The 17,016-nt window shown below is 39.0% G+C and overlaps 1 protein-coding gene across 1 annotated transcript in view; it reads left to right on the top strand.

The window, feature by feature from the left end:
* Positions 1-17,016, top strand: part of LOC126755144 (protein gooseberry-neuro) — a 79,851-nt gene that overhangs the window by 10,991 nt on the left and 51,844 nt on the right. The window contains exon 2 of the mRNA XM_050467515.1: positions 14,722-15,035. Coding sequence (XP_050323472.1) covers positions 14,722-15,035 — 314 coding nt within the window. The remainder of the gene's footprint in view (positions 1-14,721; positions 15,036-17,016) is intronic.

Here is a 17,016-nt window from a genome sequence, read left to right as displayed (position 1 = left end):
ATCCATCATATCCTCTCTTTCAGTATGATCTTCGATCAATTTTCTCTGAAATTTTGAAAGTCACTTGTTGAAGTACTTTAACTCTTGCTTAGTTAAGAATCATCAGTTTTCTAGCTCGAGTTAATTTCGTCGTTGGCCTTCAGGAAAATCAAGAGCTCCCATTTCTCGAAGTATACAGAAGTGTTTTCCAGTCAACTTTAATATAAGCAGAGAGCCGTGCGTGAGCGTCTACGCTTCTCAAAAAATGATGATCCTTACTAATCTGTTCAATTTCCTACAGGGTTATTTCTAACTCGAAACTTAGAAATCTGCTGACAGTTTTGAGAAGTCCAACTCACACCAAAGTGCGAAATATTGGAAACTCTGATGCGAGCTGTGACTTCTAATGAAAACTGGCGACACACAAGAAAATCGTCACAGCTCCTTATACTAAAAATGCTTGTGAAAGTGTTAATGCCGCTCAATTTTATGGCCATGCGTAAAGTCCAACCGGCCAATAAAGAGTAGCTACTTGCCGACTTGCGCTCACATTTGATTTTCCAGCAATAAAATGAAATAAAGGCGATTTTTAACGACCCTGAAACTATGTGGCAAGCACATTCATAGTTTCAAGTTCACAAATATGTGCCAAGCCGCTACTGACACCCGCCTCGTTAGCTGTCAAGTTGACGCTGTCGTTTGGTGGCGTTGTTTGCTGTCAGCGCTTTATGACAGCTCTAAATCACTTTATGCTGCTTTTTATGCTGACATATTAATATGAACACTGCTTTCAGTATGTTGCCAACATAAATGAGTCGAAATGCGATCGCTTTATGTAAAAGTTAGCACCTCATTTGAGTAAATGCTCATAAATACAAGCAACTGTCGAAACTAAGTGGTTGATCGGTAAAAAAGGTAAGAATGTTTTCTTCAGCATTTAGTTCTGAAAAAATAAAAGAATGTTTCCTCCAACATTTTGCTCTAAAAAAACACCAGAACAATCGCGTGCTGCCGTTCACTCAGCGCTACTCACTCTTCATCCTCAGCGCTGCGCTGATCCTCGCTGATCGACACCATGTGATCTTCGTTTTTATAACGTGCTTGTGTTTCTTATTGAATATTTTATTTTATGCTCACTAAATTGGGGGCTTTGTGTAGCTTCTATTTAACTCAGCTTGCGTTTAGTGCTTCCTTCTCTTTGTTTGCATTTTTTGTAGAATTGTCATATTTTTGTGCGATCATTGTATCGTCGATTAAGCGGTCTTGTTTATCGACAAGTTTACGGCCGCTGAAATGATGATTGTAAATTTGAAAATCGGCGGGTGTTGACTTTTAAGTGCTGTCTTCACAGTTTTATGGTTCGAAATGTTGTAGGAGGTTTCCGCGTAAGGATGTGTGAATTTATAGTAATTTTGTGTTTGAATTTTTGGAGCATGTTTTGGGTATACGATTTGAGTATTCGAGTGTTGATGTGACAGATGTTCAATAAATAAAGAAATATTCTTGCTTATGGTTTCTTTAGATAAAAACGATACACATTTGTTTTTCTAGAAGTAGTTTTAAGCTAAGAGGTCTAGTCTTTTGAGGTTCCAGGCTTTTCTTGTATCTTCTGTATCTACAAGTATAAAAGGGATATGCTCAGCATACTATCTTGTTGAACCGACAAGAAGACTCAGGTTGTTTTCTGCTAAATTTCAACAAGTGTGAAGAGATCCAAATTTGACCTAGATCTATTTTTCACCAGCATTAAATTGAAAGCTTGTTATGGGTTTCTAAGCTTTACAAAACCAAACCCTTTAATGTATGTAAGGGAGTCTTGTAGCAGAGCTATCTGATTGGATTTTCAACACGAAGATGAAATATATATGAGTTTAAAGGCTGAAGGGGTTATACTATACAGTTTTCCGTCGAAACTATTTAAACTTTCTGATCAGTGGCGGATCCAGAATTTCGGAAATTACTGTTATTTGGAAGAGAATTTTGTGACAGCAGATGTTGATAAAAATATGGAATAGTATTATTATTTTTGTGTAGAGCAGGTTGCTTCCAAGTTGGTTCATCCTGAATAACGCTAATTGACCTGCCTTCACGGCAATAAAACTCCTGGACGACTTTAGCTTTGGAAATGGATTATGAGTAGCATCAGCTCTATAGCATTTTGGTAGAGGCCTGTGCTGATGATTGCGGCATTCTGACACCTGTGTATAATAGAGTGACACTTATCAGAAATAGCTGACGGGCTTATGTCGCAACCGTCCCTGTCAAGTTAAAACTCTGCCGGGCCTGAGAGTACGTTTCCCTTGTGGTCGTAAGTTGAGCGGAGCGCTGGCCGGCTCTGAACATATAGCCCCATAAGGGCGTGCGTCGCCTTGGCCTTGTTACCGAAACAACATTGGGACAATTCAAGGCGACTACCTTTTCAAAGGACGATGAAGGCTCTGAGTGGGGTCCCAGTTTGCATGGAAAATAATTGAAAAAAAAAACATGGGTTCTGAGTGAAGGAAGTGATGCTTAGATCTGTCCCGGGTGGTAGTGCTGCTCCTGGGTCGACGAGACCGTTGCTGGCGAAATGCAGTAACCGATACCCTGGTAGGAAGTTTTACATAAGAGCCTTCTTACGCGGCCAAATCGCCAGCACTAAGACCGGGCGCAACTAAAGCTTAACCAGCGTTTAAGCGACAAAGGTCGTATGAGGGAGAAGCCTCCCTCGCTAAAAAAGCTGGCTCAATAGATCTTGGCGTGTTCGACCGCAGTAGATGGTGCCCATTCTCCTGAGGAATGTAAGAGAGTGAATCGGTCATCTTCTCAGTCTTCCTAAAAGTGGTCAGAGGAAACCCTGGGCCACCCCCAAAGTTTGAGAGTGTCAGATGACACCATGGGCTTCATTAGATCATCAAATGTGTCAGATTGCAGGCTGTGGCTTCGAGTTTGGTTGCAAGCTGAACCTTCCGCGGCGATAGAGCCAGAGAAAATCCTTAATTATTATAACCCCTCTCTACCCTCGCATGACTGGAGGGTAATAAGGCTGGATAGAACAGAGGAACCATATCGGCAAGCGCTGATTCTGATAAATGCTGAGTCCATCGGTCCTCTCAGTGAAACCAAGGAAGCCATAAGCTATTGGTCTGAAAGAATGGTCCTTAGGATACTGCCGACAGATGACAAAGTAGATGGCGCTCAGGCTACAGATGCGGTAGGTACGATAGAAGGAGATGGTCAAACGACCATGGAGATCGGCTCGAGCCTTTCGGAGACGCTTATTCCAAAGGCAGGTAGTGGTCAGGAAACGGAGTGCAGACGGTTCTGCATTCGAAACTTCAATAAGTGATGAGCTGATGTTTGCTTTGTAGATATTCAACGGCTTTTCTGTATACGCTTTCAGAATCTCAGAGACTTTAAATGATTGAAAAAGTTTTTATCATGAAGTTATTGGACGAATATTAGGAGAATTCGGTAGGACGATCCAAAGAGAGCGCTCTAAGGGTGCCATATGTTATATTATTAACTATTTTTTGAGAGTAAATGCCTTCAACTGCCCACAAGTCAAGGTGCTGGATCCCGCAATGAACGACAGCGCGAGCGAAATGCCGAACAAAAAGTACAACAAAGCCAACAAACGATTACTCATCGCGAACGCAGTGTTAAATGATCTGCCTTTTTGCAAAGGCAATAAGCACAACTAATTGCAACATATGCACACATACACACACACACATATATGTTACAGGAATGTAATAGGCACATACCAAACGTTATTAACTGACATACAAGAGAACAACAAAACTAATCATTAAACATCTAATGCATCTAATGAAATTTCGTACACCTGGTGCCGCTGGACCACACAATTCTCCAGTACAAACAATACTTTTGCCACATTGTAAAACTACAAAATTTACAACAACTACAACAGCAACAAAAACAACGAATTCAATATTACTATCAATTAACAAAAGCGCAAACGGCAAAAGGACATCAAAGTAATAATGTAAAAAAATTAAGCGTGAACTTTACGCATATTAAGAGGGGCACGCATGCGCAGTGGCAAACGAGCGCCCAAGCACAAGGCAATGTCCATACATGTATGTATGAGTGTGTGTGTGTTAACACTGATAATCTGCCTGATCTACGCACACACAGACATATTTACAAACATGTAAATATATATAAACCGCTGTAAAGAATTTCAAAGTCCTACGGAGCTGGCTTTCCGCGCGCCACTGCGTTCTACGGCCGACGGATTGACTCGGACTGTGCGAGCTCAGCTGTCAACTAGATTGTTTAGCGTCGGCGGCAATAATTTTTACTTAACTGTTTTATTATAAATATTTTATTATTTTTTTATTATTTATTGTACTCTTAACAGGCTCCATTAAGTTTGACGGGGTTGAGGGTATTATAACCCTCGGTTTTTGAGATATCACGCTGAAATTTCGCAATTGTTGTTTTCTCTTCTAGCAGTTAGCTATATGTCGAAATCGTTAATATCGGACCACTATAGCATATAGCTGCCATACAAACTGAACGATCGGAATCATGTGCTTGTATGGAAAACTTTTTTGTTTGACGATATATCTTTCCGAAATTTTACATAAAATTTTTTCGAAGACAAAGCCTCAATCTTGGAAGAAATTGTTCAGATCCGATCACCATAGCATATAGCTGCCATGCAAACAGATCCATCAAAACCAAGTTCTTGTAAGGAAAACTTTTTTATTTTACAAGATAACATCCTGAAATTTCGTAATGCTTATTATCGTAGACAAAGCTATGATTTGCTGAGAAATTGTTAAGATCGGTTAACTAAAGCATATAGCTGCCATACAAACAGGCCGATTAAACACGAGTCTTTATATGGGAAACTTTTTATTTTGACGAGATATCTTCACGAAATTTAGTCGAAATTAGTAACCAAAGCTAAGCTATAATCTTAGAAGAAATTGTTCAGATCGGTTGACTATAGCATATAGCTGTCATACAAAATGAACGATCAAAATCAAGTTGTTGTATGGAAAACTCTTACATTTGATAAGGTATCATCACGAAATTTGTCACAGATTATAAGTCAAAGCAACACTACTAACTCAGAAGAAATGGTTCAGATCGTTTGACTATAGCATGTAGCTGCCATACAAAATGAACGGTCAAAATCAAGATAAATATCATTTTTGCTATAAGAAATGCCTCTGAAAAGGGTATTTTTGCTTCTGTGCAGCCAAATTTAACGGTATTTATTTTTTCAAGCCAAACATAAAATTTCAAATTACTTTTTTTTCCAAATCAAACTAAAAATTTCAAATTACTTTTCCTTCTCCGAAATTTACACTCAAAATTTTCATTCAGTTTTCCCAAAAAATTTAGAAATTTCTCAGCCGCTGTTAATCAGCAGAAAATTCTATGCTAATGAAGCATATACCAGCACTGGCGTGCAAAATTGTTGTAGTATGTGTGAAGTGCTCTACTTTAAAGTCCTCCAAGTTCGTGTCTGTGTGTGAGTGTGTGCGTGTGCGTTGCTCAGTTCACTCAACTACTCATTCATATTCAAAATTCCAATTAATTTTTTGGCCACATTTAATGTGCTTATGACAGTTAGTACGATTAGTATGTCGAATGGTCGATCCGTTTGCCGCAGGATGTGGCATGTCGTTGCTGTTGGCCATTTTGTTAGACGCATCAACGCAGCGGGCAACCACAACTAAATATTTCGTTGACAGGATATGCATAAATGTATGCTCAACTGTCAATGTATGTGCTCTATCCTGAAAGTGTGTCTGTGTGTGTGCTTGTTATTATCATGTGTAATAGCTGTCAATAGGTACATATTTGCTTATGGCCTCCAGCGCGCATGTGCATATGTAAATTGTTGTTTATATATGTATGTATGTATTTTTGTGTTTGCGTGTGAGTAGCTTAGTGATTATTAGTACAATATGTCGCTTAAAGCGTTTACGCTCTTCTAACCATAATTTGCTCAATGACACTTTTCAATTATCGTTCTCACTGAAGCATGCGATTTTCACACATAAATATATATCGTCATTCATATACATAATAGTTACCGTTACGCATATAAAAATTTCCATGTATTCTTATCGGAACGTCAATTATTCTAAGTGATTATACTACTCTAGTGGAGTCCAGCGGAAGTGCAGTAATTTTGTGTTGAGATTAAGGCAATATGTTAAATTTGACCTGACAAAACCTATAATTTTAGTTTATCACTTACTTATATGTATATCGAAGTAATATTTTAATATCTTTAGCTGGCCACCGCTATTGAGCCCTATTTTGTTCAAAATATTCTACACACTGTGGTGGGTTTCTTGGTAGGACTTCCGGTAACGTAAAGAGCGACGACGAATCAAACATACCATGAGAATATTTGTGAGGCACTCACCAGCGTAAGAACGTGTTATCGGATGAGTGAAAGGAAACTCGGGCAAACCGAAAACAGCTTTGATTTTGCAATATTGGATTTTTCGGATACTGGATTTTAAGATTAGTCATCTCAATCAGCTGAAATTAGCGTTCTATTAAAAGTAAGATATTATCATGCTATTCCCCTATCCTTTGAACTATTTGCCTTAAGCTGTATTTATAGTTATTGATTATCTTTTGCAGTCCTCGAAGGCTCTCGATGGTCGGTGTTGACTTTTTTTCACTATTGCTTTTTCTATATAACAATGCTTGAACACATTGCTCACCCTGTATTTTGCATTGATATTAGAGGTTAAATACACAGCTCAGCGCTTGATGAGCTCATCTACTTCATAGGTTATGAGTCGTGACTGTTCTATTGTTTCAAGAACTAAATTTTAAATTTACTAAATCTTAGCCAAATTGGATAAGACTGAATCCGGCATAATCCACGCTGCCGCTTTGATTTGAATTAAACAAAAAACTATTGGCCTGCTCTAAGAAAATAAAGTAAGAGTTCATCAGAGCCATTATGATAAAGTATAAATCATTGACGGCTCATCTTGAAACACCCATATAGTCGACTGCTGATTACTTTCGGGCCATCTGCTCAGTCACAACGTCTCACATAGCCCAAATACATTGATAAATTCCAATATACCGCTGAGTGCTATTGAGCCGATGTGATCCTTATCCAGAAACATGGATCAAAGGGCTTTAATACGGCGTCTGCATCATCATCTATCATCAGGTCCGGCTCCATGTCGTAGAACCGGTAATTTTCACAACAAGCTAAGTCCATGTTGAATAAGTGTTGCTTGAGCTTAGAATGGCCAGTGTAAAATGCGGTCAGTAGCCGAAATTTTTTTTTCGGGAGGTTGATTATCTTTATAAGCATTGTAACCACCGATTAGCAATTTGGCGTGGCACATGCCTTGGAGTTGTTGCCAACACTTTTCTGCCTACTTTTTCCTTATTTAAAGGCAGGCTCTTTCATGGTATGAGAACCAACATCAATACGCGGTTCTGCTCCTAATATTCTCGTGGAAGCTGCAAAGTGGGTAAGCTCGTCAACCAGTTCATTCCAGGCTATACACTTTCGATCTGTCATACAGAAAAAATACACTTAGTTACGACCTGGTGGGCTATTCAGTCGTTATATGCACTCCAGCGCCAGCAACGATATTATCTCAAATTGATTCTTTTCCCACGTCAGTCGGGTCTAAGTAACTGAAGCGGACACGGATTTTTATTCGGCCAAGGACTGTCAACGCGACAGGAAATTAATTCAGAATTTATTTCTTCCGCTACAACAACAACAGCAACATCTTATCTCATAAGCAGAGTTCACAAGTGCCTCCTGGCTATCGCAAAATGTAGCGATACTTTACGATAGCTGCACTTGAGATTTATGTATATCTACCAACCGTCTTATAGCAAAGACCTCTGCTTGGAAGATAGTCGAAAAACTTCCCCTGGGTATGAAGAGTTTGGTTCTGCGAGTGCTGTAACAATTCTCTGCGACATTTTCGAGCCGTCTGTATACTACTTGATTTTATTACCTCTTAATAGTGGGTCAAGCGTGGAGTCATTCAGCTTGCTTACAGGGGTGACTTTAAACTTTCTTTGTCAAGTTTATCATTTTGGTAATGCTGTCTCTTGGCAGAAGAGGACGATGTCCAACCAACGGACCAAATAACTTTTTCAATAGCCGTTTTTGATAGATCACGCGTGAGTCGCAGCCGTAGCTTAGAGTGTACACGAAGACCGTGGAGAGTCCATTCGGTGCCGTTCGCAGAAACTCGGACAGACATATGAACGACTTGACGCATTTTCCAAAATACAGCTTGTGAGGGAACTAAAGCCGCTCGACCTTCCCAAGCGACATCGCTTTGCTTTATGGACTTCTTAAAAGTTCCAAAAAGATCCGACTCAATCTGGGTATGGCTCAATGGGTATGTAAGCGAGCAAAATAGCCACACTTGGGACGAAGAACAACCTGAGAACATTCAAGAGCTGCCATTTTTTTTAGGAAAACACAACGGTTTAGTGTGGTTTGTCAGCTGGTGGAATCATGGGTCCATATTTCTTAAAAAATGTTGCCTGAGAGAACGTAACCGTCAATGGCTCCCGTATCGCGCTATGATAACCGAAACTAAAGCTCGAGATCTCGACGACATTTGGTTTTAAAAGATGGCGCCACTTCCCATATATCGCATCAATTAAAGGATTTAATGAGAGAACACTTCGGTGAGCAGATAATTTCACGTTTTGGGCCGGTCGATTGGCCACCCAGATCGTTTGATATCATACCGTTAGGCTTTTTCCTGTGGGGACATGTAAAGTCTAAAGTCAATGCAGACAATTCCGCTCCGTTTCAGGCCAAATCATCATGGGTGTCATTCGCCACTTATCAGTCGAAATGCTCGAATAAGTCATCGAAAATTGAACTCAACCAGTGGACCATCTGAGACGTAGCCGCGGCCAACATTTAAAAGAGATAATTTTTAAGAACTAAATGCTAAAGAGCGTTCTTTCGGAAAACATTCCCCATCAGTTCTGCGTTTTTTCTTCAAAACAAGTAGAGAAACTCGAAATGGATCACTCTTTATTTGACGTTGCTAAAAAATTTATGTTTAGTTGTACATACAGCTCAATGAGGGTTTCAAAAAGGTGGTGGGCGCAATAACCAGTATATAACCGGTATAAATATATGCTGTACTTTAAATAAATTGAATGAATCCTCCATCAAAAATTGAAAAGCAAACAGTAACACACGTGCTGGCCAACAGTATAATAAATAAGTACATACATATGTATATCAACGAGTGTATCTTCATTGTTGTTAAGAGAGATAGCGGCACAGCTAGCCTTCACGCTTTAATTGACTGCAAACGACGTACGACGGTGACGACAAATGTCATGCCTTTGTGCGAATGTCAAATTGAAAGCCAAAATGCAAAACACACACACGCACGCACACATATTTATGGCAAAACACGCGTCGGCCGGAAACAAAGCGAAATGCACAGGAGCAGCAACAACGAATCGGCCATTGCGAAAAGTTTTAGTAACACTAATATTGTTGTTGTTGTTGGTTTTGGTGTTGTTGATTTTACATTACAAACATTATGCACATGGCAAACGGCAGCTGCTTCGTTAGCGCTCGCATTGAAGCGATCGAATGAAGGACATTACAAGATTACAATCAAAACTCTCTATAAAACAAACATATGTAGTTGTTGTTGTTGTTGATAAATTGTCAACGCATAAAAATACCAACAAGCATGCACGCATAGAAACAATGTAAGGAGAGGAGAGCGACCGGTAGGGGAGGGTCGTGCGGGCAAAGTGGGATAACGGCTACAACGGCTACAGCAATAAACAATCGGCAACCAATCAACGCTGCCGAAAGCAAATAAACTAGTCGCTATAATTCGCATTGCGCACCGCGCTTTACTCGCTGGTTTCTACTACAGTTTATCGGTGGTCCGACTGCTTTTTGCCTTACCAACTGCAGTTAAGTTCGTTGTGGAGCTGAGTAGGCGTGGCTCTTTAGCCATTGCACTCCATTAAACTAGCGCTGATTATCTACAGAAAAGCACTTGAGCAGACTGCGCAAGCACAACAACAATAACATGTCAAGCAACTGCTAATACAATACAATGATATGCTGTGAGCAAATGAGTGGATCAAAAGCTTAAGTAAGCTCGTGCGCTCTCTCACTTAGCATTTTATGCAGTTTTGTGCTGTGTGTCTGTTCGTAATTCTCATTTTCATATTAGAAAGTCGCACCAAAAGCGGAAAATGAAATCAATATGAATATATCTTGTTCCCAAAACCCGACTTTCTCTCAGAATAAGCTTCATATCAAAAGCTGGTAGCAAGAGATCTCGTTTTTCTGTTTACTATTTACCGATCTGTCCCATCAAAGAGAGAAAACAATAGAAAATGAAAGCTAGAAGAATATATCTTGATCCAAAACTTGACTTTCTCTTAGAATAAGCTTAATTTTAAAAGCTAGAGCTGTTTTGCTGATTAAATAATTTGGACTATTTGACGGGTCGGTCTGTATATGACAACTATGTCGTCTTATAAAATCACATCAAATCGAGAAAACAGCAGAAAACGAAAGCGATATGAATATATATTGGTTCGAAATTTGACATTTTCTAAGAATAATCAAGCTTATTCAATCATCAAAAGCTGGAAGCAAGAGATTTCTTAATCCCAATCAAATTAATTCGATAACTTTCTGTTTTCCGTCCCTTCCGCGTTTGAGAACACTATCTTCTCACACTTCAAAGAGTGCTTCATATTCTCCGAAGGTGCCTAACTATAGTTGCGTCCTCGAAATAAAAAAAATAATCCATATTCACAGAAGGAACTAGTATTGGTCTCTAAATTGCATGCTCTATGTCATGTCGAACTTCGAAACAATAAAAAAAATCAATTTTCTTGGCAGGAACTGGTATTGGTCTCTCTATTTCATGCTCGTTGTCATGTTGTACCTCGAAATAAGAAAAAATTATTAATTTTCGTAGAAGAAGATACTAGTTCCATTGGCCTCTCAATTTCCTGCTTGATGGGTTGTCCAACCAATCGTGAATGAACCACTCTACCAAATTGTCTATGAAAACCATTTAATATATGTTAAGAACTAAGTCCCTAAGCGGAATAATTTTGAGGTAAAGAGGTTCTTGAGAGTCTTCGGGTCTACCAGATTCTAAAGAAGGTCCCGGGAAGATATATTTGCACAACGATAAAGGTTGAGGTAAAAATTCTTTGAGAATAATTACTCGAAATGTGAGAGAAGACAAGAGCTTACTGTGTGTGTATGAGAGCGAGAGAGAGAGAGAGAGAGAGAGAAGTCAATGACAGTTTGCTCAACAAGAGAAGTCAGTGACAGTTTGCTCAACAAAAGCAGCTTAGACTGGTTTTAAGGGTTCATAAATTGTTTGTTCATAGTTCTAGGGTCTGCCAGGTTCTAACGAAGGTCTCTGGAAGATATTTGCTCGACGGAACATTTTTGAGCTGAAAATTCTTAGAGAATAGTAACTTTAAATGTGAGGGAAAAAGATAGCAAACTGTCTGGGTGTATGATAGAGAGAGAGGGAGTAAAAGAGAGAGAAAAAGACAGAGAGACAGAAAGTCAGTGACAGTTTGCTCAACAAAAGCTTGGGAGCAGCATACATTCATTATAGACTGGTTTTAAAGGTTCACAAATAGTTTCCTGAAAGTTTTCTGCTCTGAAACATTCTAATAAGAGTCTTGCGAAGATATATTTGTACACAAATTTTCTAAATTTTTTGAAAGCAAGAATCTTAACACAAATATGATGCATAAAATAAAATCTCATATTAAATATGAATTATTCTTAGATTAAAAAATTGGTATCGAAGCGTCCCATTCCTTTCTAGAACTCAAACACATGACTTACGGAAACACACTACTTCAAATAAAAAAATAAAATTTAAAATAAAATTTACTAAGCTATTTTTTAATAAAAAAATATTCCGATCCCTGCTATATTATTTCGTATGACATTTTATAGCCAATGTGCCGCAGCCACAGCACTGTGCGCCACGATAAATGAGCGGCTGTGCAGCGCGCTCTCCAACTAGCACACGCTTAACAACGACGCGCTCACTACCATTTGGCCGCGCCTCACTTTTGATCGTTGCCATTGCTAGCTGCTGTTGTTGCGCGCACACAAACATAATCACAAACCCAATCGCACACAACAAACCATCACAAACGCCGTGAACGTGAGTATGCTTTTGTTGCTAGATTTTCTCTCATTAATACAGCGAACGCGACTTTGATATCAAACCGGTTAGTTACAGCTACCCGTTCTCAGACGCGTATGGTTAGTTTTGTTCAGCGCGCAACAACAAATATATTGACCCATTAACAATGGCCCGCCTCCTTTCACACACACACATACAAAATGCTTTTATAAATATTGTGTTTGTTGTTGCTTACTCAAACGTGCGCGCCAAGCATTGCTTTAACACCACCACCATCACATGCAACCACAGCAAGCAAAACAACAACAAGCGCACACTAATGCACCAATTGTATTCAAACCAAAAGCGACGCGGCGATTCGCCAGCGCGGCGTTCTGCTTATTGCCATACATTAGCGCTTGTTTTTGTAGCTTTTGTTTGTTTGTATGTTTTTCCTGCCTATTTGTTGTTGTTTGCTTAATTTTATTTCACATGTATTTGTATTGGAAAACGGCGCGCTTTGTTGTTGTCGTCAGCGTTTTTGATTTTTTTTTTGGCTGCGCCGCGCAAACCAGTTCCGGACTGTGGCTGTTGATCGCGCGCGCGTTTCAACTTTTGCGCGCGACGCGACTTCGTTAATTTATGCTCGCGCGCTCTTTTAGTTGTATACCGAATGTCGCGCGGCCTGATCGCCCTGCTTGTGACGCGAGTTACTCCATCCAACCCAACGTAAATAGCATTATTTGGCGTATTTTCTTGTGCAACGGCAAACGAATTGGACCGCAAAGCGGGCGTTTAAGACCAGTTCGCCGTTTGTGTGGACTTCCGTCGGATGTTGTGTATTTGTGCAAACGCGCGCGCTCGGCTCCAATAGTACGTGTTTCGGGCGATTGTTATTGTATTACTTTAAAGGGCAGCTGGCGCATCTTTTGAACTGTTTCCGCGTCGCTCCATTAACAAGCGTTTACCGGCGCGGTGAAGCAATGTGTATTAAGGCGCCAAAGTGTTTGACAAATTAACTGATTTTTAACCGATATTTATGTGTGCTTGAAAGTAAATATTTGTGTCAAAAATATCAACAAAGTGTGACTAGTAACCGTGAGGATTAATTAGTTGGCGTAGCAAGTAATAAACCCAGTGCAATTTAGACCAAAAACCAAAGTGTTGACTTCATACGAAATACATCATTTTTTTATCGAAGTTTAAGCTATTATCTTTTCATATTCATACATATATTTATATATCATATTACACTAAGTTCCTATAAGACCCCTAGTACTATATACTTTGACAAAAATGGATATGACCAGCGCAAATTCGTTAAATATGCGGCCTTTTTTCTCCGGATACCCATTCCAAGGTAAATAATTTTTTTATTTGTCATTTTTTTCGTAAAAGAATTCTCAAAAATTCCAATTGCTTCATTGTGATACTCTTTCCTGAAAAAAGTCCAGCCAAACTTAATAATATTGGGTAGTCGAAAAAGTCTTTTCGTATTTCTAATCAAACTTCAACTTATTTTTTTATATTTATAATGAACTTTAATGAAGAAACTATGTACCAATTGCTCGACCACTGTTTGCCATTTTTCCGCTAGAGGCATTTTTTCACCAGCGTAAAACTTTTCTGGTTTCTCGGCGAAAAACTGCGACAAGTATTTTTCACAGGTTTCTCGTGAAGCCAACCTTACTACATTAAGGGAGTTCTGCATTGACCGAAACAAATGGTAGTGATGGTGCAAGTCCGATGGTCAAAACTTCCCAGCCAAGCAAGGGATCAAATTTTTTTGTTCTTCAAAGCCCTTTCTGACCGAAACAAATGGTGGATGATTTCTTTCAGTCCCATCAAACGATGGTTTCATTTGTTGACATTCTTTTTCGCATTGTCGTATTTGATCCACTTTTCATCACCTGCTACCATTCGCTTTTGAAATGGTTCTATTTCATTTCGTTTTAGCAAAGAATCTCAGATGTTAATAGGGTCCATTAAATTTTTCAGAGACAATTCTTGTGGAACCCAATTATCGAGCTTCATATTGTAGCCAGCCTTTTTTAAATGGTTCGGAACCGTTTGACAATGAATGTTAAGTTTCTTAGCGATGTTATGACTGCTTATGTAATGGTCCTGGTCAATCTTTTTCCATAATTTCATCGACTTTTTCAACGATAGGTCGATCAGAGCGATGTGCATCTTTCACATCGAAATTTCCAGAACGGAAGCGAGCGAACAATTGTTGTGCTACACCAACTGATATAGCAACTTTCAAAATACAGCGAATTTCTTCATTATTTTCACTCATTTTTGAACAGCGACTACCCAATAACTGTTCCCACTTTGGAAGAAAAGCAATCTCTTTGTACACTTTGAGTCAATTTGTCAACAAAAGCTAAATTTAATTGATCTACAGAGAAGAACTTTCTTTTGGATTCATCTTACTCTTCTATCCCAGATATTCAGAGTAAAAACTTTCTCAGTCACTGAATATTATGTTAAGTTATACTTTAAGTCCTTAAGAATACGAGTACTAAGAGATCTAGCACCAACTAACCTAAAACTATCCACAAACTAACTAATATAACTACTTTTCTAACCACAGGTCAGGGCCGCGTCAATCAACTCGGCGGTGTCTTCATTAACGGCCGACCGCTGCCGAATCATATACGTTTGAAAATTGTCGAAATGGCCGCTAATGGCATAAGACCTTGTGTGATCTCACGTCAGCTACGCGTCTCGCATGGTTGTGTATCGAAAATATTAAATCGTTACCAGGAAACCGGTTCAATACGACCGGGTGTGATAGGCGGTTCGAAACCGAAAGTTACATCGCCGGAAATCGAAGCGCGCATTGAGGAGTTGCGCAAGGCCAATCCGGGCATATTCAGTTGGGAGATACGCGAGAAGCTGATCAAGGTGAGTAAATGTTTAGAAGGACTTAAGGAAGAACATGCAAAGTCGTTGGTTCGGATATATCATAAGAAAGATGTTGAATATGGATTGTTTCGGATATATTTTATGTATTTATGTTTTGTAAGGGAATGCAATTGATTCAAATGCATAAAATGTGTGCTTGGAGATTTTAATGTGCTAAGTTCGCAGTATTATTATTCTTCAACTTTGGTATGTCTATGAAGACCTCGTTACTTTAGGTCCTTTCGAAAAACCGAATGCATTAAAGCTTTGGTTGAGAAGTTTGTATCAATATATAAAGTTTTTCCCGTAGCTCACGATTGACATAAAATGTTTTGTGTTCGAGACATCAAGTATACTAAAGTTCCTCTCGTTCTTAAACAATTTATTGAAAGTAATATCAGTTATGGGACTATCATACTGTTTCTTTATAGTTTGAATTCCATATTTAATGCTTTACAACATTTGAACAGCTTTAAATTCAGTCCTCGTCCTGATATGCTCAGCGGATCTCTCGAATTCCAAGAAGAAATCTAACTTTTCGGCTATGCAGTCCGGGCTACTTTGGAAAATGTCTTCAGATCTCTAGGTTTCTTGCTCTTTCTTTCTCATTTTATTTATACTTTGTGCAGAGAACTCGTTTTTTTGTAAACATAGTTACCTTCAAAGTAATATGTTGAGTATAGCGACCTCTAGGTCATTATTGGATTCTGATCAAGATCGCACGTGGACTGTTACATGTAGTCTTTGTGATAGAAAGAAGAACGCCTGTGTTTAGTATAAATAAGCAAAAACGCTTAGTATCAATACAAATTTGAACAGGCGTTTAATTTCCACACTCGCCATGTCTGAATGTATGTTTAAGTCTTGACCTCCCAAACGCGGGACAATCAAGAGGGACGTCTTGAGTTGATTCCACCTCATTTTCTTCCATACAGCTTCTGAACATGGCGTCTGTAGTTTCCGTACTACGTGGACGCCAATTTCCAGAAACTTTCTAACTTTTGGTTAACATTTTTGTGTTAGGATTCGTCCTTTGCTTCAAAAGAGGCCTCAGGTTCAGCGATTACCTTTTTATACCATGAAAATTTCTTACCAGCGAGCATTCTTTTGAGATCTGAGAACAGAAAATAGTCGCTGGGAGCCAGATCTGAAGAATACAGCGGATGGGGAAGAAATTCGAGCCCAACCATGATTCTGCCATCGTTTTCACCAACTTTTGATCCGCTGCATTGGCTTAGTGAAACAACACTTTCTTTTTCTCTAAAATCAACGATTTTGTCCTTCAAATGTTTCAATAACAATATGTAATAGTCGCTGTTGATGGTCCTTCTTTTTCAAGCTAGCCAATCAAAATTATTGAATGTGCATCCCAAACGCCATAACCTTGCTAGCCGGTTGTTGCGTTTTTCCACGCTTTGAAGGGATTTTCGTGTGCAGTCCACTTTCGGATGACTGTTGTTTGGACTTCGAATGAAATGATTCAGCAATGCTTTATCCATTGTCACATATCGATGCAAAAATTCGGGTTTATTGCGCTTGAACATCTCGAAAGACTGCTCTTAAATGTCAACTCATCGTTGTTTTTTGTCAAAAGTGAGCTCGCGCGATACTCACTTGGAACAGAGCATTCTTATGCCGAAATATTCGTGAATAATATGATGTACACGTTCAGTTGATATCTTTAGAGTGCCTGCTATCTCGAACAACTTCACTTTACGGTCATCCAAACTTATTTTGTGGTCTTTTTTGATGTTTTCATCGGTAACATTATCTTTTAGGTGTCCACCGCGTTCACTGTCTTTATACCAATCTTTGTTTGTTTATTTCTGGGGCAGTGTCTGTAAACTAGTCAAGTTTTCGCTTCAATTGCTTAAAAAATAAATTTTTTATCAACAGCGAATTTTATTTTTATCGATTTTTCTTTCATAATAATAGATAATCACATAAATTTACAAACAATGATCCGACAGCTGTCAAATTT

Source organism: Bactrocera neohumeralis, chromosome 4, assembly GCF_024586455.1.
Source record: "Bactrocera neohumeralis isolate Rockhampton chromosome 4, APGP_CSIRO_Bneo_wtdbg2-racon-allhic-juicebox.fasta_v2, whole genome shotgun sequence".
NCBI classification, from domain to species: Eukaryota; Metazoa; Arthropoda; class Insecta; order Diptera; family Tephritidae; genus Bactrocera; species Bactrocera neohumeralis.
Note: the sequence above shows the minus strand (reverse complement) of the source record. Positions and strands in the feature narration are given on the sequence as shown.